The sequence below is a fragment of the Lepidothrix coronata genome, unplaced genomic scaffold, assembly GCF_001604755.1.
Source record: "Lepidothrix coronata isolate B3197 unplaced genomic scaffold, Lepidothrix_coronata-1.0 Scaffold14, whole genome shotgun sequence".
Taxonomy (NCBI): Eukaryota; Metazoa; Chordata; class Aves; order Passeriformes; family Pipridae; genus Lepidothrix; species Lepidothrix coronata.
Genome location: NW_016690194.1, coordinates 479,076 through 506,366, shown reverse-complemented (window position 1 = coordinate 506,366; position 27,291 = coordinate 479,076). Strand labels below are relative to the sequence as shown.

Below are 27,291 nucleotides of genomic sequence, written 5' to 3'. Positions count from 1 at the left end.
AAAAAATCTGCATGGAATACCAGAGAAATAACAAGCAGAATTACCACAGCGCTACCACTAAAGGTTTCTCTGTGACTCGTTAATGAGAATATTCATTTACATTTACATTGTTTCTTTCAGAATAATGATGTCCCATTAGGGAAGACTAAAGGGTTATAGACTCAGAAATGCAAGAAACCTCATTACAAAGGAGGGGATAGAGGCTGGTCTAATTGCTCTATAAGGGTCCAAGGTTACACTTGATAGGACAACCAGAAACAAGAGGGAAAGGATTTTTTTCCCTTTGAAATAGTTTAACACACTGTGAAGTTGAAGGAACAATATGCTTGAGGAATATAAATACAACAGACAGTAGATCTTATACCATAATGACCATATGGTCATTAACTATAATGTGACTAACTAGAGACAAGAATATGTGTTTATATTATGTACAGCTTCATATAGCAATCTGGAGAAAGAGTATGTGAAAGTAACATTTAAACTGGGCAGCTTTCTTCATTCTATGTCATATGTCCTTATGGCAAAGAAAGAAAGACCTCATCAAATTAGACTTTCAGATTTTCTGAATAACTTTGGTTAAGAACAGAGAAATACTAACACACACTTAATACCAATAAGGTAAAATGTTAATATGTAAATACATAAAGTCAAACAAAAAATTTATGATTATTGTTGCTGCATTTTGCCACTTTCACTGTAAAATAACCGATTTACAGCAAAAGGAATTCAGAATAAATTCTTCTTCAATACTGTATATGTCAACACTTCTACTATTCCATTAAATTGATTTAACCTTAAATAATATCTTAACTAGCAGCTGGCGTTTTTTATTTTGTCCATTATTTTCCAGTATGATACATTTCCAAGATGCCATGGAACATACTTTTCACTTTAAATAGGATGGGTTTCCAAAAAGGAGAAAAAAAAAATCTATCATGAAATATCACAAAATAGTAATACCACACATTTTAAATTACGAATGTAAATATTGCCAAGGTGGTTTTGTCATCTGGTTTTGGGATACTTTTACTTCTGAAATGTGCACAAAAGAGATTTAAAAACCCCCAACAAACAACAATTTTTTTTAAAAAAGCATCATTACCCTCACTCTCACCAAAAATCCCCAAACAAATAAAAAAATAATAAAAAAAAATACTAGGATCTACATATAAAGCTGGCACAGATTCTCCACAATAGGTTTTAAAAGTTTGTATCTAGTTTTACACAAGGGAGTGTAATTTCTTTATTTCTGACACAGTGATCAGTTCATGACAAACACAGTAGTCTCATTTACATTACTCTGAGGAAACAGACAATGACATTGGTGGTGGGTTAACCTTGGCAAAGGGTCAAACATCCACTCTACTGCTCACTCAGTTTCCTTCCTCACTAGGATAGGAGGAGAAAACAGGGCAATAAAGCTTATGGGTTTACCATTCACCATCATGGGCAGACTCACCTTGGAGAAAATCAGTTTAAGTTATTGTCACTTAAAATAGATTTGGGTAGTAAGAAATAAAGCAAAAAAATTAATCAACACTTTATCCCCCTCCCAGGAGGAGCTCCCAGCTCCCCACCCTCAACTTCATTCCATTACTCCTAACTTCTTTATCTCCTTCTGAGCAGTGTAGAGAGAGGTTTACAGTCAGTCCATAACACTTCCTCTGAGGCCATTCTTTCCTCCTTACTTTTCCCTGCTCCAGCATAAGGCCTCTCCATAGGCTAGGGTCCTTTGGGATAAACCTTATCAGAGTGGGTCTTCCATGGACCACAGTTCGTGTAACAGGAACCTGTTCCAGTATGGACTCCCCCCACAAGCTGCGGCTTCCATGATGGAATACCCATTCGCTGTGGGTTCCTCCACAAGCTTTAGTATGGGCATCTGCTCCATGGTGATCCCCTCAATGGGCTGCAGGGAAATACCAGCATTTGGAGCAACTTCTCCCTCTCCTCCTTCCCTGACCTTGGTGTTTGTAGGGCTGTCTCTCACCTTCTGTTCTTCACTCTACATTGCTTATGCAGCATTTTGTTCTTTCTTACACACATTTTCACAGAGGTGCCATCACATGCTCCTGAACAAATGTTGTAAATTACGTCTTTTTCCAAATATAGCATACAGTACAGGATATTAAGAAAGAACATCATACATTTTTCGAAGAAAATGTTATGAGATACCAAATACGGGTAAACCAGAAGGTTTTCAGGGAAATGGACATGATGATTGACTCTTGTAAATGGACATGACAGTTGACTCCTGTAAATTATTTATATCATTCAGAATCATGTTCATACTTGCAACCTTACTAAAGAAATCTCTTCCAAGTTTCCCATATTCTATTCAACCACAATAAAAAAAATAGATGAGGAAGAGGCTGAACACACGAAAAACATCATGACCTCAGTTAATTTAATAGATCAGTTTAAGCCACAGAATTATTTATGGCTCTCTTTCATTTACTATAATTTATAGCTGTTACTGTTACTGATGCCTATATTTAAGAGTGAGACACCATGAAAGAGGTGATCCAACACCATACAAAGTCAAAAGTATAACCTTCAAAGGACATTTTTGTCATTCTTCCTAAAAAAACCCCACTTTGTCCTACCAGAAAAATCAAGAATTTGGAAAAAAATATTTTTCATTTATAAAATCATAATAATAACCATTTATATTTCTCTCATTTTTCTTCCAGGGAAAGATGGTCATTCCAATAAACACCACAAAATATCTGATAAATATTCATTTTAACAAACCTACAAAGAATTTATCCTTCAAATAGTTCATTTAATTAAGAATCCCTTATTCAGTATTTAATAAGGTAAAACCTTCTACTCCCAACAGCTATTTTAACAAGTCTTTGGCAGATAACACAAGAACCATTTAAACAAGCTTCCAGAATTATAAGCAGCGTCAACAGATATTAAAATTATTATCTAGACCCTTGAGCAAAAATGTTTGGCATCACCAGTCTGACTTAGACACAAGGCATTAAAACTACTGTACCTCATGCTTTCTTTGCATCCTTACATCATTGCTTTCCAGCATATCTGTAGTGCTCAAATTATGATCTGCTAGGTTAAAACCTGAGTTTTTCAATTTTTCCTGTAAAAGCTCAATTTCAGATTTTTGCACTGTAATAGGGCACTCTAGCTCACTGAAAATAGGCTGTTGAAATACTTAACAATAAGTTTAGGTATATTGGTAACAAAAAATTAGAAGCATAATGCACCATTTACATAAAACTGCCTAGAGAAACACAACATTAACAATATTACAGGAACATACAAAATCTGTAAATAATTCTGCTTTTGTAAATGATTCATGATTCCACACTCAAAATCAGACCTCAAAATAATAACTAAACATTTTCAAACCATGACCATATTTTCCACATCTAAATTTACATTCTTAAAAATGATTGTTTTATACAGCTGTTTCTTCTGCAGCAACTTATTCTACTATTTTGTACATCACAGTGCATCAAAATTTCTTGACAAAATGTTTTACCTCCTAAACTTGTTTCCTTAACAAAATATTTCATCTCCTAGACTTGTTTCTGGTGAAACATTTTCTGGTGAAATTTCAAGTTGGTAAGTATCGCCAGCCTAACAAACATTGGGGGGGAGAAAACCAAAAACCCTTAACTGCATATTCTGACAATAAATATATTCTCAGTTAAAAACTGCCCCAGTAAGATATCTTTTCAATGTCAATCTACAACACGTATCTGCTATGTCCTTAAATTTGGCACAAATATTGAAGTCAAACTGAAGACTTACAGAAAAATAGTTGGTAATTCTAGATCACAGTGTTACTCAAAGCAGGTATGTCATTTCATTAAACCACTGAAATCCAGGATCCTTCCCAGATATCAATCCATACATAGCAATTCCTTGCCATAATACAACACTACTGCACACTGACCTACTTGGCCTAGTTACAAAACCTGTTCCGACAACTCACATTTCACTGGTATGAGCTACTATAAGTTATATCACTGGTGTCCGATAGCAGACATATGACCAAGAGTGGTCAAATTACCATGGCTTGATGACTGTCTCCTTGCCAGTAGAGTTTTTATGAACTGACTGCAATCACACCTCACCCCGTTACAACCACCCAACAATATGCCTGTTGTGTCAGTCTACGGAAATCACAAAGCGAAATGCTTTACCACAAATCTCCTCCACAGTGCTTTAAGGCTGGGGACACATACTGATCTTCAAACAGCTGTGCCAGACAAAGATAATATAATTCCCAGATGGTCAATGCATCCAGGCAGCTGGAGGTTAGCACCTCAACACTATTGCTGGAAGAGGGGATGATGGAAACTGCCTCCCTAATCAATTGCATAAATTTAAGGGCAGGTTAGTTTAAAAAGTCAATGCAAGTGGCTTGAGCTGACCCAGCTGACCTTGTATTGGATTGATGAGGGCAAACTCATGAAACTCTATTGCCAGTGGTGCTCTGACAGCAATGACAAGCAGCTAGGAAGCAGTACAGTCTTTAATCAACAAAACTTGCTCCAGAAGACAACTTTCTCAAGACTAACTAAAAGTTTATTTTATACATACTTTCCCTAATTAGCAAAGTTCTGACAAGGTCACTTCCTTGCAACTGTTTGAGCATATTCTTAAGACAAATACTCACTTCAACAGAGAAGACAGGATTTGGTACAATTACCATTTGTTCCTACCTTCTCAAATACTGGTAATCCCCCCCTATTTGAGATGGTAAAATAAGTAAATCAAGTCAGGTATACTGACAAAAATCAGAAAAGGCAGTGTGAAAAAGGTTAAGTAAGCAAGAAACGACCTTTAAGTCACTCAAGAAACGAGATGGTCCAAAGTTGATTAAAATCAAGCAAGAGAAAACCCTAGTAAGCATAGTATTGATAGAAACAGACTAATCAGCATAGCCATTTTATTTCTTTCTGTGCAGAATATGAAGCTTTTCATAAAGCCTACTATAAACTCACATTATCAACAAATTAATCACAAATCAAGAATACCATACACTTGTGTTAGAAAAACTGCAACTCTTCAAACAGCAAAGAAGTATAGGAAAATTGTTAGGGAGTAAAAGTTGCCCATGGTTTTGCTGACTGTTCCTTAAATAAATTCAGTTCCTCATTTTGCAGTTTAGGCCATATGTAGTTGCAAATATATGTCATTTCCACCTATGATCAGCAAAAGGCCTGTTTATAACCATTAGTTTATTAAAACTCTATGCAGAGGAAAAACAAAAAAAAAGGAAAGCAGGAAAACGAGAAGTAGACAAGCCAGGCATTCAAAAGAATGCGTCAAAGAAAACTGGACTTCATGTTCGTTTGACCAAAACCTGAGCACTATATACAAGATAAAAAATCCAACAAAACCTAAAAGACAGAAATAGTGCCAGTAGATAAGTAAAATGTAGTTATGCTTAAGTTAGAATTGTTTTTTTTCACCTGAACTTTATTCTTTCTTCTTAAGAAAGATAAATACACTTACCAACTAGATACATCTTACTGATTTCTCAGCTGCATGTAAAAAAGATTTCTACGTGTAACATAACCTTTATAATTTTCTTAGTAACTCAAAAAAGAATCAATAAATCTGTTATAATTTAAATTCATATTACTGTTACTTTAAAAAGTCAACAACTGTTAAGTCTTCATAAAATTGTTTACATTGAAAACGACCTTTAAGATCATCAAGTCCAACCTTTTAACCATGAACCTCATGACTTTAAAGCCATAAGAAGAACACTAATTTAGCTAATGACTAATTTCTTACTGTACCACACTTTTTAATTTCTTCTTTAAAAAATGAAATGTAGAGTACTTTGAAACATAACTCCATTCAAGAGTGATAAAATACATCAAAACCCTTCTCCCTATATCATGTAAGTTCTGCTATTGAACTTAACCTTAATAGAACCTTAATAGAACCAATTTGTTTTGAGGTTATTTTTCCACTCTTTTCTTCTTCCGAAAGAGAACTCTAGAAATTGCCATACTGTGATACTTATTTGAAATAAAATACTATAAAGGCACAATTTCTAGTAAACCCCTTACAACAGTCTCTGTTGGAAATATGTTTCCAACATATTTCTTGGAAAACTAAACTAAATAAATAGGGTCTTACATCTTAACTTACACCTCAAAAATGCCTATGGTTTTACCCTCAAAATATTCAGTGTATCATTGTTACCTAAACATATCTTGCTGTATTATTTGGGTCTTGAATATCCTCAAAACTTGCTCAGTTTTTTAAGTGTACCTATGAAGTTTCTTCAGTTTCAGGAATTCTAAGAACCCAGATGTAACCCAAAGAGATCCATTTAAAAACTGACATTTTGCTTATCAATTAACTCCACTTAAAGAAGCGGCGGGTATAATTTTCTGTTAAATTTAACATATCCTTTAATACTTGAAAAATATTCTTCTAAATTTCCTAGCCTAGAAGACTTTTTTACTTAAATATCAAGAAAATTTTAAACATTAATTTTTAAGACATGAAAAGAAGTCTTTCACAGAGTTGGATGAAATTTCTCTCTCTGGTCTTTTGTTTCAGATTCATGTATATTTAACTTTATACTACCAGCATTTTTGTTACAGGTATCTTTGTTTAAGAGGGAAAAAATATTACTGAACCTGAATTATTTAGTGAAAAGATTTGGCTATCAAGAGAACCTTAATTCCTGCTGTAAAAAATACAACTCTATGAATGATGCAGAGTTCCCAAGATTTATGCATGAAGAAAGAAGGGCATTTTTACAAGAGCATGTAGTGACAGGACGAGGGGAAATGGCTTCAAAATGAAATAGGGTAGATTTAGATTAGGTATTTTGATGAAATTCTTTACTATGAGGGTGGTGAGGCACTGGAACAGGTTGCCCAGAGAAGTTGTGGATGCCTCATCCTTTGAAGTGTTCAAGGTTGGGTGCATGGGGCTTTGAGCAACCTGGTCTAGTGGAAGGTGTCCCTGCTCATGGCAGGGGGGGTGGAACTAGATGATTTTAAAGTATCCTTCCAACCCAGGTCATTCTATGATTCTATGAAGTGCAATTTCATCAGATCCTCAGAAGGAGACATGGCCTTTTCTTGGCTTTTCATTTTCTAGCTTTACATTTGAACTGTAATTTCAGTTTAAACATAATGTTGACCCTCTTCACAGTCTATCCATCTACATGCCAAATGCAGTTTTCTTTCAAGTCTATGGATCTTGGATTAGACTCTACCTATATTACAAGGTCTAGCCTAACAGAGTAATGGTTTCTTCTTTCAAAGAGCAAAATCAGTTTATAACATATGGTATTTTATGAAAGATCACGTGTCTGTTATGATATTGAAACTTAACTTACATGCAAAACATATAGTCCAAATAAATGTCAGAGGCTTATTTATGTTTTAAACAAAAAATACAATCAAGAAAGTACTTATTTCTACCAAGCAGATCTCTCACTATTCTTACACTTACACAATGAGACTGAGGTGATGTTTTCTGGATGCATTAATCAAGATGAAGCATAAGCACCATCTTTGCCACAAAGCTGTACCACATGGGGAACCATCCACTGTACTTCGGGAAAACAATCGAATACCACTGCTGTCAGCTATCACAAAGAGTACGTTCAATGTGGAGAAAATACAGCTGTGCTCCATCACACTTCTATTCTGCATGACTTTCCTGAACAAGCAAAAGAGCAGGTACCAAAAGACCAGATATCTAAGAGCTTCAGAACTAACAACACAGCCTCATGTGTACTTACAGCTCAGACTAGAGGACACACGTACAGTCAGAATGTACAGTATTTTTGACTTATGGCACCCAACCAGACCATGACCCATACCCCCAAGTTTTCTTCCAGTCAGAACTCCAAGAATCCGGTGCCATATGCCTTGCAAAGCCATGATGCACAAAATGTTCAGAGACAGTTTATATATAAGAAGAATATATGAGAAATAAGGTTTCTTCTTATTCTGTTACTGAATTACACAGCTGGGCAGCTAAGTCAGAGGCAATGGTCACCACAGCATAATTTGCAAACTCCTTTCTGCAGCACAGAAATCCCATTGTCACAGCCTTATCTCTATTCACTGCACATATATCTAAGATGGGCGACATTAGCAAACTCCTGAAGAGCAACTTACCCAGCCTGGACCTTGATCTCACGTGTCCCCATGAGCTGCCAAAAGATGCTAAAAGCCAGAAAAGGGTTTACACCATCCATGCACCCTCATAACATTTATATTTGGCATCCTCCAAAATTCACATGAAAATTAATATGAAATTCATATGAAAAAGGACACACTGATCATCTTCTAGAGAAGAATAGAGAGGTGAAAAGAGGATGCAATTCCTTTCTGAAGAAAATCAGAAAGATTTCTCGAACCAGGTATGACTGATTTACTTTATTCATGAGGGAAATCAGACCTCATAGTATGAAATTAGTGCTCCAAATTATTGGGAAAAATATGCAATTATAAGATAAGAAAAACTTTTTTCGACTGGAAAAACATTCAGAAGAATCATCACTGGAAGTAACAAGACAAAGCTGGATTCCATTAAGCCTTTTTGTTAAATCAGCCACTCATTTCCTTATGTATTTGTCGGACTGGCAACTTTTTAGCAGCAAGTACACAATAAAACTGGGCATTTTTCCTATTAAACTGATCAGAGAACAGCAAGCAAAAATTCAACAAGTATTGCTGAACATCAGTACTATTTGTTCTAATACATTACAATTAATAGACATTATAAACAGAACATAACACTACAGAAGCCCAACTAAAGATTGGTTAAAATATCTTTAAACACTTGGAAGCAATGCTTTACAACTATGGCTCTTAGAAGTTTCTATTAAGTTTTATATAAGTTTCTTTTTCTTCTCTTTTTTTTTCTTATGAACTCTTGCAGCATCTTCTCTAGCATTTTCGTGTTTAAAGAGCTTATTAATTAGTTACCACAAGATTCTACTTGATTCTACTTGACCAAGTACACCAAAATGCAGTCAAGATATCTTAAGATATGTGTGTGTATATATATACACACATATTCACACTGTAAGTTACCAGGTAAGTTTAAAAAAAGCATATTTTCCTGAGTTACATACTCAGTACTAGAAAGCAAAAAATGCAAACCTTCAGCTGTTGGTGAGGCTGCTCCAAAAAATGCAGCTTTGTTATCTGTTGAACTATTACACTATTATCACAAGTAAAAATCAAACCTGTGCACTAATTGTGTAAACTAGGGAATGGGCTTGTTATGCATTATCATCTCCGTACATTAGAACCTCAATCATACTCAAACAAATTCACTAAAGTGTGGTTTTCAATCTGCTAACTATGCATTCCATAATAGCCTGTAATTATTAAAAACTGACAAGAAAGCTACGCCACCTGTGTTTATGTGAAGCCAGGTAATGAAAAAAACAACAACGCTGTCATCACCTCTCAATTCCTGATTGCATTATCAAAACTGTAGCCGAGTTTGGCATCTGGGTGTGACCTTGTTAACTGCTAGGGTAATTAAATTTATTCTATTGGGAAAAGGGATGATAAATTATTAGCAAGAAGATTTTGTTCACATTTTATTAAATTGGCCTGTCAAAGGGTCGGCCAAATTATCAAGGGCCTCATTTATTGGAGGCCAGCCATATTGCCACATCTGTTACAATTATTTATAATTTCAGCAGTTGAAAACCAACTGAGTTAGGCATCCGCCATGTAAAGTAATTTACAAATTATCTGATGAGGGAGTGTTTTAGCTTCTCCCTCATTTCTAGCCAGCAGAAAGCCGCGCTGTAATTACAGAACACGATTAGGTTCTTTAGGGAACTTATCTTGCACTCATAGCCATAGTAAGATGCAGCAAGAACATATGGAGGAGCTTGTGCTTCTACTCCCTGAAGCTCGTGACCCGCCTGCCGCTGAGCCCTTGAGTTGAATTTGAATGAGAGTGCCATGGCTAATGTTCTACACATGCACCATTTATGCCACAAAACAAATCGGATCACTGTTAATTATGAAGCAGCTATAATCAGGCCTTCACATCTGTGTAATGTGAAGCGCAGTAGGCTGTATTCCAATAATGTATGACTACCTTTGGGTCGCAAATTGCGAGCCATATTGCCTCAGTAGTAGTTACTGAATTCAAAGCAAGTCCTTTGATAAAAGCCCATCACAAAGATATTTTTATCCATTTTTTTTTAAACACAAGCCTTTCTTTATCAGCTATTGACCAGAACAGTTAAAGCATATGGCACAAGTTCATTAATGAACAGTAGCACACAGCACTCTAATTTAATGAAACCACTTGAGCTATAAAAATCAGATTTAGTTAATTCCCCCTTTCTCTTTTTTTTTCTTTTCTGCATTTAGCCTATACCCTGGACTCCAACATAATGTCATGGGTGATCTTGCTGTAAAATATAATTATTTCCTTGTACATTTATAAACAGATTTTATTTTTTAAGAGCCTGAGCATTTTGCAACAGAATGAGGGGATTGAGGGTGTGTGTGTGTATGAATGAAAATAAACTGAATATTGGAAAGAAATGTCCAAGCAGTTTCCTCTTCATAACTCAAAATTTAACCTCATAACAATTAATAGTCCATATGTCATTTCTATTTTAGAAATTATTGTCTGGAAGCTGTCTTCTAACAAAAAAATATTCTTTAATCAGTAAAAAATCTTTCTGTGAGAAAGCAGCTAAACAAGCAGCACCCAGATGGCAAACCAGCTATAGTTTAATTAATCCACTAAAAGCCATTCAGTTTTCAGTAAGGGTAATGTAATTTTGAATAACTGTAGGGAAAAAAAAAATCACTAAACGTTCTTAAGTTTTATTACAGCAGCATGAATAGTGCCACAATAGAGTAGTTAAAGTTGAGTTGCTCTTTGCATTATAAACCCACATTATCAGTATGGTGGTCCTTTTTGATTATTCTACATTGAAAATAGATATATGGAATGTTAAACTAAACTAAATGAAAATTAATCTATTCTTCAAAACAGCTCTTTTTTTTTGTTTCTGTCTTTTTAACACTCTAGAACAGGATGTAGATTAGTTTTCAAAACTTATAGTATCTTCTTAAAGTACACTGCATTTCTTTCCTTTTTTAAAGTAATTTCAAAAGCTGCACAAACCACTATTCCTTATTTTATAGACAACACATGCCTGCATCCTGGCACACCTACAACATTGCAGGTGGAGTCCCAAATTGTCATAGTTAAACACACCCAGGTGTAACTAAAATTGCATTTTATGGTGATCAAGTGCTACTATACTGTGATCCTACTAGCAACAATGACTCCACAGACTCTGTTAGACAAGCTATAACTCTACACAGCTTTTCTGAGGACAAGTGCCACTGAGTACCCAGTCCTTTGTATGTGTCTATATTATCCCACAATTGTGCAGCTCAAATAAAAGACTGTAGAAAAATAACAATACTGTATTTTCTCCTTTCCATTTTGTTTAAAAGACCTGTATACAGGACATTGTTAAATGTAGTCTCGTGACATGCTAGTATAAGAAAAAACATTTGGAAAGTAACAAATTATTATTGTGGCTTTGACTAAGAAACAACCAGACATATACTTACACTAGTGTTTGTTTTTTGGTTTTTTTTAAAGTGTTTAGCTGGAAGCTACCATAAATAATTTGCTATAAAAAATAGCAAAAATTAAAATGACATCATTAATATTGAAGATCACACATGTTGTAAAGGTAAAGTTAAAATTATACTTATCTATGTATTTCAAATACTAGAAAATACTGGTTCTTTACTATTATATATTTAAACATGGAACAAACTCAACTTTACAAACTATAATCTATACCTCTCCTTATTATAAAGGTAATAATCACCAAATAACAGTTAGTTTGCAATTAGGGGAATACAACCATTTGAAAAATGTTATTGGTATTTTCCACCATTAAAGACTAATTATTTACTTATATATAAAGTTATATACTCATATATAAAGTTTTGTCATGTAAATTGGTCAATTTCGGTTGCATATGTCTTTTTCTATTACTTCAAAGCCTGAGCCTTCAAGCAAACAGTGATAAAATCTTTTGCTTTCCTCACTGTGCTGCAGTTACACAGCTCTAATGACCACTAGCATTTCATCCTGTCCTATACAAATAACTTTATACTACAGTATTTGTTAGTTGCTTTAAACAAAATTACATTTTGACATCTTTGTGATGATTTAAAGTTATTTTTTAATTAGTTCAGTATTTCTAAAAACAGAAAGATATTTCTGTCAAGTTTTGATCCATAGAGGGTGCAAGCCTGAGAAACTTTGACTAAAAATAAATTAAATAAGTTTTCTAACAGTAAAGCCAAAATAATTTTAACATATAAAGCATTTTGTTAGGAATTAGTTTCAGTAACTGAAATTATCATAAAATTATAAAATGAAATTTACAGCACCACACTTTGAACAGGATATCTTCCTCTTTTTAGGCTGCATCATTAACAAGAAACAGAAAATTAAGCCTCAAACATGGACTTTAAATATTCACAGTATGCTGGACTAAATCTAGAACCACTAAAACAAACTATAATTACCCTGTCCAGCTAAGTTTTTTTACCATTTATATTTCAGTCAAAATCAGTATTTTAAAGACTCTACTATAGAAGCCTAATAAACTGAAATCACTGACATACTAATGTTTAAGACAAAAGTAAGTTATACTCTGAAAACAAGACTTGATAGATTTTTGTGTGGCAATAATGGATGCAGGTTTTTTTGACATATTTTCTTTACATATTTCACATATGAATCTAAATTTTTATTTTAGTTACAAATCAGCTTTTTTTCCCTCTAATCTTCAATTACATCTACGTGCAGTTTCTACTTCATTGTTTTACTGGTGTTTTCTATTCGAACTACCTGTAAAAACTTCATAATGAGAAATAAGTGGAAGTAACTCTGTATTAGGTAGAATGCCCATACCTGTCAGATATTACAGTTACAAATAAAAAAATTTACATGTCTTTTAATTACTGTTCTTTGATCAAGTATCACCTCTTAATACTGTCTTTGATGTCTGCACATGTAAAAAAAAGTAGGAGTTAAGGCAGAAATTACAGCTTCAGTTCAGAAAATATATTTAAATACTTACTATTCACATTGGTAATAGTTATGGTATACTAACTGTATAACTAAAGGTATGGTATACATCTCAGACCTAAAAATGAACACCAATAATGAAAAAGAACCAAAACAATTACATGAGATGAAATTATTCAAGCCCCACTAGCTTATGTCTTGAAAATTATTTAATTTTCTTTTACTGCGTAGCCTGAGCATAGATCCAACTAAAATAACTTCCAGATTCAAAGGTGGCTAATCTCTGAGCAGAGATCAGGCATTTGAGAGCTGCTGAATGCACACATTCTAATATGTAAATAGAAATTTACTGTAAAGCAGACTCAAATTCTTTATGACACACATTAGCAGAACAGGCAAAATGAAATGAAGCAAAAGTTTGCCCTCACCAACAGAAGTGCCATGCTGACTAGATTAAGATTACAATATTTTAAAAAGGCATATTTTACCCTTATTGAAAGAAAAAAGAGATATTCTTGCTAATAAAGCCAATATAAAACTCATTTTTGTCTGACTATGATGTAATCTCAACAGCAAGAAAAGTTCAAATCCACTAAAAAGTTAGTGCTAATATATATGCAGCACTGATGTATACTAGCTATTGAATGTCTGAAGAAGATACATCAGTGCTGTCAATAGACTGTTAGCATGTCACACTGGATGAACTTTCAGCATGAATCTGAATATGCTCAAGAAATCAGTATTTTATAGCAGAAATAAAATTGCATTTAAACCAACTTACTTTTTTAGGAAGGATTGTTTCATGGAATGGTAATAGGAAAACTTGTAGGTGCCTACATTGTTTTGGTGTCCTGTTAATTAAGCCTCACTTCCAAATCCATTGTTTTCTAATGTTGCAGTCAAGAGATAGCAGAGTAAGTTAGGAGGCTCCTCTTAATCATATTTAACTTCAGAATTTCACAAATGAACAGAATTATGCTTATCTAACAGTTCAGAGAAGGAGTGATAGGTAATCACCTTTCTTCCCCTGCAGAAACCTCAGCTGTGAAAACACACAAAAACCATTACCTTTCTAAAATATATACAAAATAGTAAAGTTGATCATGGGAAATTTGTCTGTCATCAAAATGCAGCCAACAATGAGCATTATGATACATTCCGAAAAGGCATACTGTAGCCTTTCAACCAGAGCAGGACTGCATGTCAATAAAATTTGGGATACTTGTTATAGCAGAATGCAAGAATGTTAGTCAAGAGAAAACATTAAGCATCTTAAGCACATACTGCTTCAACATCTCTCAACAAACCTAGTAGCTATGTATCCTAACGAAAGACGTTTCCTTCTCTATGAGGCTGCTCAGTAACACTAATCATTTGTCCCACCACAGCCTGGTTTAAGATTAATTGACTGAAAAATGAAGCTTCATACACTACATTTAGCTTACTATATTACATTCATTATCACAAGTTGTCTACTTCTGCTTCCTACCTTATCTTCTACATTAGGATTGGTAAATAATCTGACTGAGCTCATGACAGATCACATGAATGTTCAACTAATATATTCCTGCAAAATGTCCAACTGAACTTACATTCACTAACAAAAAAAGAAATTCTCTATGAAATATGGCAGGAAGCCAACAGAAGGTCATAGGAAAATAATTATTTGCACCCATGTTCACCATTAAGTGAACCATAACTGAATTTAGGACTGCTTCACATTTAGATGCTAATTTACATGGAGTATACTGGTGAAAGCACTTCAAGTTCAGAGACCACTGGAAGAAGACAGGGAATAAATCAACAAACAGTAACAATTCACCCACGCTGGATGCAATTAATTTAAAATATCCAAAGGAAATCAAGTATAAAGTTGAATCACTAATGTAGATTGTTGTTAACTTTTAAAATAATCTTACTTTTGGCCTCAGAAATTTCTTGAAGTTCTTTAAAGAAGAAAAGAAAATTGATCCAAGTCAAATTTTCTACTTGGATTTGAAATGCATTTCATGAAAGCTCTATACTAGGAGCTCCTAAAGAAACCCAGCTGCTGTATTTTCAAGGGAGAAAAAAATCTTACAGTTACAGAATTGCTTTAAATATAAGAAATAAGTAATAGCAATAAATGCTTTGTTTACTCAGTGGGAAAGAGTCAGCTGTAGTGTCCCACATGCTTGAGAAACACAGGAAGACTTCTCACCAGACCAGGTTGCTCAAGGCCTTATCCAACCTGGCTTTGAACACTGTCAGGTTTAGGGCATCCACAACCTCCCTGGGCAACCTGTTCCAGCGTTTCCACCCTCAAAGTAAAGAATTTCATCGTAATATCTACCTTAAATTTCCCTTCTTTCAATTTGTACTAGTTACTCCCTGTCCTGTCACTACAGTTCCTGACAGAGTCCCTCTCTGGCTTCCCTCTAGATAATGGAAAGTTGCTGTGAGGTCTCCACACAACTTTCTCTTCTCCAGGCTGAACAGCCCCAACTTTCTCAATCCGTCCTTGTAGGGGAGATGCTACAATCCTCCTATAAACTTCATGTTCCTTCTTGCTCCAACAGTTCCCTGTCTGTGTTATGTTGGGGACATGAGAACTGTACACAGCACTCCAGATGGGGATCTCGCATGAGCAGAGTAGATAGAGGGCGAGAATCTACTAAACTGTCACACAATATCCAGGTTTGGCAATATAGGTGTTGTATATGGAGGAAAGCATTATAAGATCACTTCACAACGACAACTAAGGCCTCCTTAACTTCAGGAAAAATAATCCAGAGACATAATGAAAGCTTTAAAGATAAAAAAATCAAATCACATGACAAAATAAACTGTAAAGAACTCCTCAGAGCCATATAATATGATGAAAGCTCAATGATTTATTGAGAAATACAACCTGAAAATTCAAAAACTATGATCCAAAGCTGCATGGAGACTAAGTTTATAATGTTTAGAAAAAATCACTAAAATCTTCTAAAAGAAAAATGCCTAAATTTCAAGACTTAGGAAGAGGTCTGGAATATAACAAGAGGTAAACACTTCACAATACTTAAAAGAATGTATTTTATCATTTGTGAAACAAAATTGTTGCATCATTAGATTAAGTGGAACTTTGAAAATCATATAAATACATGTGGCAGTTTGAGCCGCATTAGAAATCCAAAATCCAATTTCCAGGCTTCCCCCAGCCCTTGCCACAATTTATCCCGACACCGAAGAGAAAACTTTCAGGCCAGAGGCTTCTATAGGGGGAAGGGGAAGTATATACATTTATTTTACACAAATAAATACTATACAAATTAAAGGCAAATATATATATATATATATATATATGTATATATATTACACTTCTATCAGTCCTTTTAAGCCCCTCCCTTTAACTTTAGTCCAGGAAAAGCCTTCCAAGGCTGATACGTAATGCAGTCTCTCTTGTGGGAGTGTTTGGGGCCTCTGAACACTCCCTACCAACCTTCAGCTGTTTGCTGAAGTTTTTCCTTCGAAGTCAACAAAGATAGCTTTGTGTCTGTCCTCTCATACCTCGGTTCGTAGGCTGCTGTAGTGTAGTCAGTTTATCAACATACGCATCCTGGAATTTCATTCCTCCTCCGGGTTTTCGGTTGTCCTGTGTTTAAATCACTGTGAAAGACATCCTCCGGGCCTCTCTCCAGTCCGTCTCTAATTTCGCCTGGGGGTTTCTCTTCCCCTGGTACTGAGCTGTATTTAGCCCATCCACTTTGGCTCTGCTCCAATGCTGAGCCTTAAAATCCACTCCCACTAAACAGCGAGAGGGAAAAACAGCACCCTTCTGCAGCCTGGCTGCAAAGGGGGGGGAAGAAGAGGGCCCGGCCACAAGGCCTGCCTCTCTCTCCTCGCTTACCAGTTGTTTGTGAGTCGCATCCCTCACAAACATGCACTCATTCCAATGCTGTCTCTAACTCTGGCCTAGGCAGAGTTAGGGGGGCCGCAAGGCTCCCCTCCCCACCCCTGGAGGGGAGGAACAAGGAGCCCAGCCACCCCCTGGCCTTCTCCACCTACACGCAGCAGACACCAACAGAAAATATACCAACAGCTTCTGGTGCTGTGTTTATATGATTTTTGAGCAGAAGTGAACAACGTGAGTGGTGACTGGCTCTCCAGGGAACACTGCCCTGGCACCCAATCACCTCTGAGCCCCTGACTCCTGGGGGGGGCCATCTCAAACTATGACAGTACAGAATAAGAATTTTACAACAAATAAAGTTAGAATATTTATTCTGGAAAGACTATCAGAACAAATCCAGGAGATACTGCATTCTGTGTTTTTTGTTTTACAGCAGGTTACTATTTACACAAGTCTTGAGGAATTAAACACTATGGGGTTTTTTTAATATTCAACTTTCTTATTAATATAATCCTTGATTACAGATCTACTGTATCTCACCATGCTAAGCAAAGTTTTATATTTAACAAGCATTATTACCTTAATTATTTTCACTTCTCTACTTAATCAAGGGAAAGAGTGTTAGTAAAACTGAAACTCACATGTACACCTCACTGAAGCATCTACAGAAGAAACTAAGCAACGGTGTTTACAAAAACAATGTGGGTAGATAATTTCAAAGCCTTTCAAACTCTCTTCGAGTCATAAATTGGCCTTCGGAAAATGTCCGGAGTTAACATGTAAGACCCGGTACACTTGTAAAGTTGGAGGCCTGTTAGATGGATGTATTTATGGTAATAGTTCCAAATGGCACACTAAAGCTTAGAAATTTTTAGACAAATGCTTCTCTCCACCATAAAACTTTCTTTAGATTCGTGATCTCAAATTTATTTGCACAGTCAGGAAAAGTGTAACAAATCAGAAACAATACATTTCATTTTGATAGAAGAAATTCAGATACTTCACAATTTTTTCAGTGAATTTGTTTTCAGTAACAGTAGCACTGTCGTTTTATTTTTATTTTTGGTATCTTCGTTAGAGAATATAAATAAGAGTCTTGTTGAATAGTGACACCATTACTCTTTTTTTCCCCCATAACTTCAATTGTGAAGTAGCTTTGATTAGCAACAGCAGAATTTGTTACAGTACTGCAGCAGCATAGTTGCATGTTTGTTTCTAAAAAAAAAAGAAAAACAAACACCAAATTGCAATTTCCTTTAAAACTGTCTGATACAGAAGCTTAATTTAAATGGAGAAACAACTTTTATTATTCTAGAAGAGGACTCACCTGCATCTGATATTTTGGAGAAGAATTCTGATGTACTGCATTAGAAGCATTATATGCTTCCTGAAGTTGGACTTGCAACAGACAAATTGTTTTATCTTTTTCAAGTAAGTGATCCTGAAGAGAGGCACAGCTCTGCTGCAGTTGAATTTCACTTGTTTTAACAGTTTCAAAACATAAACTCAACTCGTTATAAAGCTATGAGAGGGGAGAAGAGAAATACTAGGATTAAAAATAACTCCAATGCAGATAACCACATTAATACAGAAAGTATAATTTAGGTAACTTATCCACAAAGATCACCCTCTTTTTTACATTTAACAATTTGTTCACACTTGTCCTCCTGCCCCCCATCCAGTTCTATACATTTCAAAATTGCAACAATCACTGTAACTTTAAGTTTGAAATAAGTTTTCCAGAAAAATACAGCTGACGGTAGAATATTATCAGTTTCAGTTGCTTCTCTATAGCATTTATAAATAGAAATGGCCATCTAAAAATCAGGATTGATTTTACTTCTTGAACGGTTTATATAAAATACAGAAAATACAAAAGGAAAAGAAAATCCCTTCCTGAGAATAGGCAAAAAAGTTAAAATATCTGTTCAGGGAATTAAATTAAAGGAGCAAGAATACCAAATACCATTATTGTCTTTTATAAAGTAGTTTCATCTTTTAAAAGTAACATTTTAAATACAGCTCGGATAGAAATACAATGAATCCACTAATGCCTATCGCATTTTGTATGAAGTGTAAAATGGTTGTGTAATTATTCTGTGGGAATTTTTTTCACATTAACTATAAACCCCAGAGATTATATTGTAAGTTCTTATCCCTGGCTGTTGTACAACTGTTCTTTCTGAAACCAGAATATTATATATATATTTTGCAATTGCTTTAGAATAGACTTCACACACACAAAGAATTTCTAAAACAAGTTCTAAAAAACTAGCAGTACATGCCATCTGACAAAAATAAGTTCTCTTATTCTTGCAAAATAAGTTAATAACCACCCCATACCTCCATTGTTACCCATCTTTTTCTGCTTAAGCATCTAAACATTATTTAAAATGATTCATCGTTAAAAAAAAGAGAAAAAAACAGTTTGGAAAATAAACCTGTAGTTGAATAAACAGTACAGATTCTAAAGGAAATACCCAACTGCACCTTTACTAGCTAACCATACATTCCTTCCTCTCTTCATTTCAGTCCTTCATTCCTTTGATTGTCCTTTTTTCTCAAAATGAACAATGACTGTTCTATTCTACCATAAAATGATCTACAGAAGGCATGAATGTACACCCGCAGGGAACAGTTTTCTTTGGAAAATCCATCTCTGCCATTCAATTAAAAAAAAAATTTAAATATGAAAATCAGATATATTTTCCAAATATATCAATAATGTTTGTAAGCATAAGAAATTGACACAAAACATTTTACTTGTAAAAACACTATTTAACTCTTAATTTTACCCCTTGTGTTGCCAGTTTTATTTAAATTCTACAATCCTTTCTCCCTTTCATCTGTTTACATCACTTAGAAGTTAAAGCCTTTGAAAAACAGTCACAATTTTTCAAGTGGTAAACTGTCTACCTAACATTTTCTGAGAAATTTGGAAATAATAATCTCCCCTTTCCTTCTTCCTAACATTTTCTACTCCCGTGGTCTCTCAAAATCCACTTAAGACAAAGTAAATTACTTCTTGCCTATTTCCAAGGCAGATCAGAGATCATGTCTCTCAGGCAAAATTAATTCAAAGTCCAGACAGATTGATATTTCAAATGGCTCCAAGTCATTAAACATTTGCATTGAAATTTCTGTGCCTACTGAATCTTTCTTTTTCATTTAAGAATGCTTACATCATCTCTAGAAATGCAAGTTCAAGATTAGCCAATTTCTTATGAAAAATCAGTAAGTATCTCACAGGAAAATAAACAGTTCATTTATCAAAAACATGCATTTTTAGATAATATCCTTCCAAATGAATGGAACATCAAGACAGTTACTTCCAGCTATAACTACATAAGCTCATTAGCTAGATCATCCTGGTATGACAATTTGCTGTTTTTATGACTAGAAGTACTTAAATGGTTGTAATTATAGTATCTGAAAGGTAGCATCCTAGTAAGATGAATGGAGAACATCAAAAATATGATGTCTTTTCCTAGTTGGCAGCTGCATCCCCTAATGCAGCTAATGGGTATTTGGTAGTCAGCATTTGTCAGGGCAAGACAAATAGCACATCTTTTGACTTGCACAAACTTTTCCAACCTTTCCTGCTTTGAAAACAGTACTAAAACACAAAACACATATATTTCAAGCATAAAACTAGCTAAAACCTATGTGCAAAAAACCATTCATACTGTTCATCTCTTTACTAAGGTTTATATATTTTTTAAACACCACCAATGTACTATTTAATAGTACACAGATTCTTTTTTTAAGGAATTTAACATCAGGAATTTTCAAAATTAAAATTATCTGTACAAAAATAAATAGTTTCATCTACTGTCCACAGACAACTGGAACAGCTTCTAAATTTCTATTTGGATCCCCATATTTTCTTTTACTGTTTTGTGGATTAATGAGTGCATAATGTTTATATTGGATTATTTGGGGGTTTACTGCTCATTTCTGACCCTGTTCAGAAGAGGCACTACAATTAATCACATTAGAGTGAGCACATTCTAAAATACAAAGACTTGCACAGCATGATGAAATAGGTCTATCATTAATAAAGAAATTCAGGTGTGGAGAAGCATTGTAAAATGAAGATCAGATGATTAGAGAAGGAACATTGCATAGAACAGCCAAAGAAAGAAAAAATATTGTAAATTATTTATCTCAGAACTAGCAAGCTTCACAGAAGAAATGAGTGGAATCTTGACTGTACCTATGTGAATGATTATACCTTACCTGAATGTCAACAGGACATGAGATTTACCCAGTGAGCTTGGTAATCCCCCAACAAACTTATGAAAAACTATTTATGTTTACAAGATAGAAATAAAAAGGAAAATATTTAAAATAATTCTTTGTTACATTTTATGACACTTGGTATTTAAAAAAAAAAAGCATTAGCAAGTGACACAAGACTGCTCTGCAAAAACTGTTGCACTGACTATACTTTCAGAATCTCTTTCTAAGGCGTTACAGCTGCCCTTTCTCTGACAGGCAGCACAGATTATTGCAGGTGAAGGTACTGTCATGGTTTGAGATCTCCAAAATTCTAATTCCCTAGTCCTAGCCCCCTATCACATCTCAATCCAATGTGAAATGGGTTTTTTTTTCCAGACAAAACACACCAGACTCCAAATGGGGGAAAGGGAATATATTACAATGACTGTACAAATAAATACTACAATACATTATACACACGATCACAACTATCTCTACCATGACATAAGTATTTACAATGGATCAGATCTCTTCTCCCCTCCAAATAAAAGTCCAGGAGGGAAGAAGGACAGATCCCTTCTAGTCTCAAAGCAGGAGTATCTTCTAAGGCAGCAGGTTCTCCTCATCTGTCTTCCATGCAGCAGTTGATAGCTGGGTTGTTGTAGCTGGATCTCTTTTCAATACACACAAGGGGGTCTCCAAGCCCCTTGGCTCTCCTTCGGTCCAAGCGAAGGCCTCACCTGTGGACTGCCAGCAGGGACAAGACTCGCTTCACCACAGGTATATCACGAAATGCAGGGGCATCTTCGTGAAAGTCCCTTCCTCAGGGGATTCAAATTCCCCTTTGCAGAGCTCCTGTGCTCTGTCTCAACTGCCAACGTGGCAGCAACAGCGAGGGGGAAACAAGATCACCCCCCTCTGCATTCCATCTGGCCGTCCCAGTCCAGCTCCGGTCATGTCTTTGAGCTTCTTAGCTCCTCTCTCTCCGGTGCTGCAGCATTCCAAAACTCCTCCCCTTAATAGGAGTCCATGTCCCTCCTTTCCCGGAGGTCTCAAGGGAGTTTGGGGGGTCTGGTTCAGTTCTTACCCCAAACTCTGTCTCTCTGCTGCTAGCTCTCTTTCTTCGGACAACACTGTGTCTCTCCTGCTTGGCTGTAATGCCTCTGCCGTATCTTATCTTTTCTGGCTCTCTGCCACTGCTCTGGTCAGTGCAGTTCTGCCGCTGCTGCTGCTGCTCACAGTGGAGAAACATCTCCAGGTTCAGCTACAGACACTTAGTCCAGCTTAACACTGTTCCAAGTCTCTGTAGCCCCCCCAGCCGGGGGCCAGAGGGGGCAGAGCCCTCCAAGGGGCTCCGAGCCCCTTCCTCGTGGCTCACAACATGGCCACCTCTCCTACAACAACCAAACTACAACTCTTCTCTTCCGTTTGCTTGTGGTATGTTTACATTTTTGCAGGAGCGCCCATTGGACAAAATTTCCAGTTCCATACTCCAAAAGGCATTCAGTTAATACTCTCATGAATTTTTCTGTGGTATCAACTAAAGTACAGGGAGTGGGGACATTTAGGAGACTTCCTTCAAAATCTCCAGTGAGGAACTAAGGTAGATCCATCTAATGAAACATAACAGTAGCCATATATAAGCATTGGGTATAGAACAAATATTCTCCAACGTTAAATGTTTTATCTAAATGCTCACACCCTAAAAAAGTGTATTACAGAGACCTGAGTAAATAAAATCATAGAATCACTAAGGTTGGAATAGATCTTCAAGATCATCAAGTTCAACCTTTGACCAAAACTCATCATGTCAACTAAACCACAGCACTCAGTGCCACATCCAGTCTTTTAGGAACCCTAACCTACAGTAATATTGACCATATAGTAATCACATAAATAAAAAAAAAGTCAGTCTAAATTAAGACATACTAAAACTATAATGGAAATTATTATAGCACCATTGCAGAAAGCCATTTACAAGCCATGCTGTTTATGAGAACTTGCAAAGAACAAGGACAGAAATCTGCTGGTAAAGCTCTAGGCTGTAGCTGAAGAGACACTCCAGACAAACGGTACATAGCCCTTTTATGATGTTTAGTTTTATTTTATTTATAGATTATTAATTTTTTTTCCCAAATACTTGAATATTCTGCAGATACCAATCTACACCGCTACACACAGGAACTACTGCACACTAAGAGTATCAGTACAGGGCTTTTCAAGCACGAAAATCAACGCCTCTGAGTCCACAATTTAACATCACCCTAAAAGAACCAGAGTTTACCCAGGATTTATTCGCCTTTAGCCTACAGGCACATCTGATGCCAAAATTTACTTGCTAGCATGTGACCAACTGTACTGATGTTTGGTATACAAGAACAAAGACTAAGCTAATTAACACACTTCCCAACAATAGAAAACAGTATCTGAGCTTGAACTAAAGTCTGTGAATCTGTTGAAGATCTGAGTTCCTCAAAACTTTAATATACAAAGTGGACTAGGAAAATGATGGTTTACTTATTACTGATGTGGATGTCACCATATTTGACTGGACAGATAGTTTTTCTCTTATCATGTGTGAAAGAACTTATACTTTTCATTCCAATATGCGTAAGAACCTGCATTGTTACTGCCATTTACAGATTTGTATGGGTTTAGTTTTTATTTTGTGAATTTGATGCTGCTTACATAAAAATTAACACATTTATGTATTTTTAACTATGCTTAAAGGTTGTTGCAGTTACAAAACATACTGGACATGGTAAAATTTAACCTTAATATGGTAAACACAGTAACTTGATGCCCTGATTACAATTTTTCAGGCTTGAAGGAAAGCAAACTATCTCTACACACTGACACACTAGCAAAGGCAACTAAAGGTACAAAACTAACATCTGAAAGTATATCTATCACTTTCACATTTTTCATCTACTTACTGGTGCACTTGATGCAGACTTCCACAATACCTCATAATTGAAAACTCTTACTATGTTTTCTAATTACACCAAAAATCTAACTATTGAACAATGTTTTCTTCATTACAGACTTGCACTATACCATTATCCAGAGTATTCTCTATTTGAGAGCCGAGTTACAGGACATGAATTATCATTTCTCATTGAATGACAAATTACTGGAATATTTCTGCTCCACTAAAAGGGCCTTCCATTGAAAGACTTAATCAGTGTGATTAACATAGGTCCTAAAGGTCACATCAGATCAAGTGAAAGTACTGCATTATAAAAACAAGGGCCTTAAATTGTAAATTTCAGAAAACTGTGATAAGCTGGCTAAGGACTTCAGAATCTCTTCTTGTCTTATTATCCCTAGTATTGATTGAAATCTCTCCACCTTGAAATTGTTGGTGAGGACAAATCTATGGAGTCTCATTAAATCCAGCACAGGAATGAACTCCCCAGAGCATCTGGGACCACTAAAACAGATGCTATACATTTTAGAAAAATATTCTCTATCCTTGAGAATGTGAACTACAGCTGCAATATGAAATAGATACCAATTTGTTTCCATAAAAGCTCTAATGTAAAGGAGTTACGTAGAACACTTAGTATCCTTAAAATCTGCACTTAGAGAAAAAAAAAGCAGTATGTAAAGTCAAAGCAAATAGATAAAAGAGATTACAGATCTTTACGCGCTGCTCACTACAGTTAGACTTGGAAGAGAATTTGTGGTCTTGACTGGATTTACACATAATCCAGCGTAAGTTTATGACCTTTGTCTGGTTTATTAGAAAAGTTTTTTCTTTTTTCAGTCCACTGTTTCATACTACACTTTAACATCAGCACAAAGATCTGTTCTTCTCAATGGTAGACTGTTAAAATGAACTTGCAATATGTGAGCCAACCACACTGCCTAAGCTATAACATATACTGCCTATCTGACCAGAGAGGTCACTGATCTTGTGGTAAGGGACAATATATCACAGGATGTACATGCTGATAGGCTCAATGCCATTTGAAGCAGTAGGAAAATATTCCTTTGTGACTGTGTTTATGGAGTAGCTGACACATCCTTATCTAGCTGTTGCAGCCTGCATATTATTAATACTGGGAAGACAAACAAAAAACATTTGTCTGCAATAGTTTGCCTTTCTCATTCAAAGGAGAAAATAGACATTTGTATTACTTCTATAGATACTGAGTTTTCCAAACGCCTGCTGTGACTTCAGTAGAACTGTGTATCTTGTGATTTGAAAAATGCATATTACTTTGAAGTAATTACAGTTGGGTGTTTTATACAGTTCTGATCAGAAATACAGAACAGGATTGTCATGATACAGAACAGAAATACAGAACAGGATTGTCTGTTTTCCCTTCCAAAGCTCTCAACTCAATTTGCCACAAACATTATAAATTCTATTCCACTCTGACCTTGGGAACTTCACTTCTCCTTTTTTTACTTCTTTTTCTTTTACTTCCTTTTTTTTTTTAACATATTTACATATTACCTACATGCTCTCTTTTTTTCATTCTATAATTTACTTTGTCTGCCCCACATAGGTAAACTCCTGTTGCCTCATAAATGTTCTGAACAACCTGTTCCTTGACTCGGTTACTACTGTAATGTATGAGAGACTTAATGTCTGTCATCACTGCAGTCAATAGTAAACTGTAGAGCTTTGTAGGGTGGGGGATTTTTTCTTCCTTTATCTATACAGGAGCTCTTTATGCTGGTATTCCACAAAAAATTATAATTCCACAAAATTTATAATGCAAACTGCAGCACACAGTACAGCATTAAGTACACAAAAAATGTGCTGGGCACTATGAGCTATAAAATGCTAATCAAAAACATCTTTAGAAACCCAGTACTGATTCTGGCTTGACTGAGGCCTAGTTTCACAATTTTATCACAAACTGCACACTCTAAGTAAGATGACAGAGGGAGATACCTTTTTGGGAAAAAGCACTGGCAGTACACAATTTGTGAAAGTAGTTCCAAGATGGTAAAAGGTGTGTAAAAATTATATATACAACTTATTACTTGTCTTCTTCCTTCTCAATGTTTCTAAAACGGAAGCAAACGTATCTTCCATATTTCTTATAAACTGAAAAACAGATCCATATAACTTGGTAACCTAAAAGAAGTTCTGAGTAGTACACGTGTGCCAGCTCAGCATTTTCCCTGACAGTCACCAAAAATATGAAACTGGTCTGCAAGTGTAAATATTTTAAAAAGATACTATAGCAACACTTAATTTTGATAGAGCAGGTTTTTGCATCTTAAATCACTAAAATTATTTGCGATTCACACACATACATTGTTTACAAGTAAAAGGAATTTCTTCCACCAAACTAAGAAAACCAATTTGGAGAATTCAGTAACTAAAAGCTCCTGTCCTCCAGCAGAGGAAGAAATAAACACAAATAACACAAAATTACATAAAGAAATTTATATACTTTGCAACTCATTCCTATTTTTCTTCAGATGCAACAAAATCTTAATTTTTAAGGCTCATCAATCCAATGTATGCACAGGTATGTAATTGAGCCAATAAACTCTGCTACTCAACCATATTTTGCAACAATAAAAATATAGACATATAAAGGATACAACACTACAAAGTGCTTTGGTTACTCTGTCCACTGATATTGTACAGATGGATATTAAAATGAACCCTGTGATCATAAAGCAGAATAACGTACTTTTTGATATAATGTTATTTCAGCTGTGTGAGCATCTTCTTGGTCTTTCATTACTTTTTGTGTATTAGCATTGAGAGCCTGAACCTGCTTTATCAGCTCAGCCTGCTGTGCTGTATATTCAGTGTTTTGTCCACAAAGATTCTGCAACTCCTGTAACTCCTTCCTGTGCAAAAAGAGCAATGAAAAGAAATTCAAAAAAAGAACAAACTCCATTAAAAAATTGTATTCAAATAACTTTACTGTAGATAATGAGCTTTCTATTTCCATTTATTTTTTCTGCCAATTTCCTTGCAAACACTAGAAGTTACATATAAAATATCACATGCTTTTGAGAAATATCTACAAAGCAGTTTAGGTTCAAAATGGAATGCCTTTCAATTTCCCTCTAATGCATTAACTGTTCTAAAATAAATGGATTTTCACTACTGCATTGTTTTCTAATCAATATTCAGTTAA

At 35.3% G+C, this 27,291-nt stretch overlaps 1 protein-coding gene across 26 annotated transcripts in view; it reads right to left on the bottom strand.

Moving 5' to 3' along the window:
- CNTLN (centlein) overlaps positions 1-27,291 on the bottom strand; it is a 272,029-nt gene that overhangs the window by 108,559 nt on the left and 136,179 nt on the right. For 25 of the 26 annotated variants that reach the window (XR_001873367.1, XR_001873366.1, XR_001873371.1 and 22 more), the window contains 2 exons: positions 26,836-26,998; positions 18,279-18,473 (listed from right to left, as the gene is read on the bottom strand). Coding sequence is in view for 19 of the 26 variants with exons in the window: in XM_017806135.1 (XP_017661624.1) it covers positions 18,279-18,473; positions 26,836-26,998 (358 nt within the window). In the remaining 7 variants the exon portion in view is untranslated. The remainder of the gene's footprint in view (positions 1-18,278; positions 18,474-26,835; positions 26,999-27,291) is intronic. The other variant, XM_017806141.1, reaches the window with a different exon arrangement.